The 5,635-nt window shown below is 42.7% G+C and overlaps 1 protein-coding gene across 1 annotated transcript; it reads right to left on the bottom strand.

Moving 5' to 3' along the window:
• Nucleotides 1-860: 860 nt before the first annotated feature.
• Nucleotides 861-1,820, bottom strand: LOC122931299 (olfactory receptor 52K2-like). Its single transcript, XM_044285364.1, has one exon. It carries the CDS (start codon nt 1,818-1,820, stop codon nt 861-863), a length of 960 nt encoding a protein of 319 aa, XP_044141299.1.
• Nucleotides 1,821-5,635: the final 3,815 nt, after the last annotated feature.

The following is a 5,635-nucleotide window of genomic DNA, read 5'->3' as shown; positions in this document are numbered from 1 at the left end:
CAGCAAGGGAGCATTCACATATGCGTCCTTCGATATTTCTCCACTTGCCCCAACATATTCCAAGATTTGTGGCTCGAGATGATCAGGGTTTTTTTAAAACATGATTACAATCACGATACTCTCACAAAATAGCTATCCTATATGTGCCCATGTGCTTCCTCCCAGTGGTTCTGATGTGAATTGCAGCCTGTCAAGAGTTTTAATTTGTCTTCAGTTGGAGCCCTTAACCAAACTTGATCGCAGATAAGGGTGGACACATAAATAAATCAGTATATCAACAGAGTGAGGTGGGAAGGAGCCTTAGGGTATCTTGTCCCTTGTCTCATATACAGTCTTCAAAACAGTATTGTGCTTGAGCCAAATGGACATCATATGGCTCAGATGGAAGGTTCTTATGTATGCCACTATTGTATCAGAATTCCATATCATACATCACCTAGAGTCGTCCATGTAAAAAAATGCTTAGTTTTCCATCAGAGATGTGTCACTCAGACCGCAGGCTCCATACATAGTTTTGAAGATTAAAACAAAGGAAACACCAAAAATATGGTTTATTGTTCTCCAAAAATAAAAAAAATAAAACAAACTCGCTACTCCACCTTATTGACATCAGTGATGAAGGAAGTAGCTACATTCTCCTCCTACTTGGTTTCAATAGCAGACCATACTTCTGTCGGGGAAATAACTACAATTAAACACGTAATACATAGTTTTATTGCTCAAGCTGAGACACAAACTCCAAAAGAAACAGAAGTGACGTTGGTAATTGGCATTTTATTATATCTTTTTATTATACCTATTTTTAGTTGATGTGTCTACCATTCCGATATAAGTGCTGCTTACTATGATCCTTTGTCATATCAGAGCAGACATTGGTAGAACATATGAAGTCCAAAGACAGATTTCACCCGGTTTTTTATCTGCTTGGTCTTTACCCCATACACAATAGGATTAATGAGAGGTGGCAGCATCAGGTACACATTGGCCAATAGGATGTGAATATGATTTGGGACATTTTTTCCAAATCTGTGGACAACAGAAGACAGAACAACCGGAATGTAAAATGAAAGGATGGCGCAAATATGAGAGGCGCATGTGCCAAGAGCCTTAGTTCTGGCTTCTGTGGAGGCCAGCTTAAACACAGCTCTAAGAATCATGACATAAGAGCAGATTATGAAGAACAGATCCAACCCTCCAATGGAAAGAGCCACCACTATGCCATAGATGTTGTTAGGGGTGGTATCGGCACAGGCAAGTTTCACCACAGCCATGTGCTCACAGTAGGAGTGGTGGATGACATTGGCCGAACAGAAGGGTAGTCTCTTTAAAAGGAAAGGTAAAGGCAGCATCAGTCCTACCGCTCTAATGATGGCCAACATGCCGATATGTGCTATCAGCCATTTTGTTAGTATCGAGGTGTACCTAAGAGGGTTACAGATGGCAACATATCTATCAAATGCCATGGCCAAGAGTAGGGATGACTCCATAATGGCAAAGAAATGGAGGAAAAACATCTGGGTGATGCACGCCTCAGAGTAAATCTCATGAGAGTTCAGCCAAAGGATCCCCAACATCTTGGGTGTGGTAGAATTGCACAAGACTAGGTCAATGGAGGACAACATGCAGAGAAAGAAGTACATGGGTTCATGAAGGCTTCGATCTATCCTAATGATGAAAATCAGCATGACGTTTCCAATAATAGATGTGATATAAACCATGGTGAAGACAACGGCAAGGTAGAGGTAGAGATGTTCAAGGCCAGGGATCCCCAAGAGAAAGAACTGAATGGGAAGCAACCGGGTAGAATTCTGTAAAGACATGATGTCTAATCTCACATTCATTGAAGGTCCCTATGAAGAAAATTGAGACATCATTAGTCTTAAAATTTTATTTTGTGACTGAATAAATTTATTAAATAGAAGGTTCTCAGATTGCCCCCAAAAAGTCTCATACAAAATTTGGGTTCATTAGAATTTACACATTTTAGAATCAGTTTGTTCATATCTAGTTCTCTCTATTTAGTCTTCATCAGGTGGAGATGTGTATGTGTGATGTTATAGATGGATCATCAGCCATGATGAGGCTGAGATCTACCAGTGTAGCAATCCACACCTTGACACTCTTCCTCCTGGATCCATCCTCCTCCTTCTTGACCTGTCCTCCTCCTGCTGGACCTGTCCTCTTCCTTCTGGACCTGTCCTCCTCCTTTTGGACATGTCCTCTTCCTCCTGGAACTTTTCTCCTCCTCCTTGACCTCTCCTCTGCCTTCTACATTACTCTGTCCTCCTCCTCCTGGACCTGTCCTCCTCCTCCTTGACCTCTCCCCTGCCTTCTACATTACTCTGTCCTCCTCCTCATGGACCTGTCCTCTTCCTCCCTCCTGGACCTGTCCTCCTCCTCATTGACCTCTCCTCTGCCTTCATCACAGACTTGGCACACAACTGGATGATCTCATACCTCACAGACTGGACATTTAGCGTCTCCCACTCACACACCACCGTCTCATCTCGTCCCCTCTCTGTTGGTGCCCCCCAAGGCTCTGTCCTAGGACCCCTGCTCTTTTTCAATCTAAACCTACAGTCTGAGGCACTCAGAGAGTCCCATGACTATCAGTATCACTTATATGCTCGTGACATGCAAATGTACCTCTCTGGTACAGATGTCACCTCCTTTCTAATCAGAATCCCATCTGTTATATCATCCTTTTTCCCCTTATAGTTTCTAAAACCTAACATGGAGAAAGCCAAATGTATTATCTTTCCCCCATCTCACTCAGCTTCCTCCTTAACCGACCTATCTATCAGAGTCAATGGCTGCACACTCTCCCCAGTCAACCAAGTCCACTGCCTTGGGGTAACCTCCAATTCTGCTGTTTTTCAAACTCCTGCTGAATCCAACTCAAAAATATCTCTCGGATCCGCACATTCCTCAACCAAAAGTCTGCAAAAATGCTTGTGCATGTCCTCCTCATCTCCCACCTAGACTACTTCAACATCTTTTTTGGTCTCCCATCTACCAGTCTTATGCCCCTCCAGCCTATCCTCAACTCTGATGCCCGGGTAATCCACCTCTCCGTCAATCTCTTCACTGTCCCCCTATTAGCGACAATATCCAGTACAAAACATAAAGTATGACATATAAGGCTGTGCACAACCTGTCCCCTCCATATATCTGTGACCTGATCTCCACACACAATCTCGGATCTTCACAAAACCTCCTTCTCTACATCCCTCCTATCTCCTCTTCACACAATCACCACCGAGATTTCTCCTGCTGTGTGACCAGTTTTAACCTCATCTACTGCACCCATCTCCTATCCCTTTTAGATTGTAAGCCCTTGCAGGCATAGTCCTCTCTTCTTCTGTCCCAGTTGTAACTCATCTTGTTCATGCTTACTGTACTTGGTTTATATTATGTATGTACAGTGTCATGGAATGAAGAGCACTTTAATAATGTCTTGAGATGGTGACCACATGTCATGGATTAGTTTTCAGAACCCCTTTTTCTACTCATGAAGAAGAAGACCCTTTTCATATTTAAAGCTTAACTCCATTCTAAACCTAACAATTCACGTTTGGCTGCATTCACTTTGCAAGTCGACCCATGTCACCCTCTCAGGGGTATATAAAGCTGAGATATGGGGAGCTGTATGCAGAGCTTTCACATTGCAGAGCTGAGTCTGTGTTGCCTATGAGATACAATTAAAGTGTAGTCACTACAGAAGGAGTAATGCAAAGAGATGGAACAGTCTTCTAGGACCACAAATGTTTTTTATTTAATTGTACCAGTTGTGTTCAAAATAATAGCAGTGTGTTTAAAAAAGTGAATAAAGAAAAAATCCTTCTAATAGCTTTTATTTCCATCCACACAAATGCATTGGGAACACTACACATTCTATTCCACATCAAGACATGAAGAAAAATATATCAAATTTGCGTTGTTCCTCTAAAAAAATGAAGAAGAAAAAGTGAATATTAGACTGTTCAAAAAAATAGCAGTGTTTGTATTCTTCTTTACAAACTCAGACATTCACTATAAACTGAGAAATGTCTGAAGATTTTCTTTCCTTTGAATCCCGTCACTAATAGTTAGTTGTATAACCGCTGTCTCTGAGACCTGCTGGACGTCTGTGCTGCTCGGAGTGACCACCTTCTGCCCCTGTGACCAGGTTCTCCAGCCCCGGAGGATTGGACCACATTCCACAGTTCTTCTCTATTTCTTGGATTTGCCTCAGAAACTGCATTTTTTATGTCACCCACAAGTTTTCTATTGGATTAAGATCCGGGGATTGGGCCGGCCGCTCCATAACGCCAATCTTGTTGGTCTAGAACCAAGATGTTGCCCGTTTACTGGTGTGTTTGGGGTCGTTGTCTTGTTGGAACACCCATTTGAAGGGCATTTCCTCTTCAGCATAAGGCAGCAGGACCTCTTCCAGTATTCTGATTGATTCAGACTGATCCATGATCCCTGGTCTGCGATAAATAGGCCCAACACCGTAGTCTGAGACACATCCCCGTATCATGATGCTTGTCCACCATGCTTCACTGTCATTACAGTGCACGGGGGCTTGGATTCAGCGTTTGGGGGTCGTCTGACAAACTGTCTCCGGCCACTAGACCCAAAAAGAACCATCTTACTTCCATCAGTCCACACAATGTCTCTTTAGGCCGTCACTGTGCTCTTTGGCAGATTGTAACATCTTCAGCACACGTCTTGTTTCCAGCAGTGGGACTTTGCAGGGGCTTCTTGCAGATCGCTCGGCCTCACATCGGCGTCTTCTCATTGTAACAGGACTCACGGGGAACTTTACACCTTCTTTCATCTTCCTGGAGCCGATTGTTGCCATTTTGGCTATTCTTCTATCCATTCGAATGGTAGTTTTTCGCTTTCTTCCACGTCTTTCAGGTTTTGGTTGCCATTTTAAAGCATTTGCGATCACTTTAGCTGAGCAGCCGATCATTATCTGCACTTCTTTATATGTTTTCCTCTCTCCAATCAACTTTTTAATCAACAACCCATTTTCCTCAGAATTTCAGAGAGAAATGCACTGTAACCAGCAGGTACAATATTTGTTGCCTTCCTTCCTTAAATAAGGGCAATAATTGCCACCTGTTTTTTAAAGAATGAATGATCTCACTCATTGAACTCCACACTGCTATTATTTTGAACATGCCCCTTTCAATTAGTGATTGATTTACAGAGAATCAGCAGCATCCATGTCATGACTGTTGGGTTTCTATTACTCTACTACACCCGCTAGTAAATTATTTGCCATGTAGAAATATAATTTCTACCAAAAACAGAGATTGGTCCGGTTAGTGATGTCTGACTGCTATTATTTTGAACACAACTGTATGTACTTATATCTGGACCTTGCATCCTTTGCACTTGTGTGATGTCTGAACCTAGTAACTTCTGCACTTCTTTGATGTCAGGGTCTCAATTACTCTGCACGTCTGTGATGTCTGAACCTTGCAACCTCTGCACTTCTTTGATGTCTGGACCTTGTGTCCTCTGCACTTCTGTAATGCGTGGATCTTGTATCCTCTGCAGTTCTGTTATGTTTCGAACTTTTGTCCTATGCACTCTGCACATCTGCGACGTCTAGTCCTTGTGTCCTCTGCACTTTTGTGAT

This window comes from Bufo gargarizans, chromosome 3 (assembly GCF_014858855.1).
Source record: "Bufo gargarizans isolate SCDJY-AF-19 chromosome 3, ASM1485885v1, whole genome shotgun sequence".
Taxonomy (NCBI): Eukaryota; Metazoa; Chordata; class Amphibia; order Anura; family Bufonidae; genus Bufo; species Bufo gargarizans.
Note: the sequence above shows the minus strand (reverse complement) of the source record. Positions and strands in the feature narration are given on the sequence as shown.

What these genes read in the sequence shown, in the direction of transcription:
- LOC122931299 (XM_044285364.1), bottom strand. Translation starts at nt 1,820, where the DNA reads ATGTCTTTACAGAATTCTACCCGGTTGCTTCCCATTCAGTTCTTTCTC.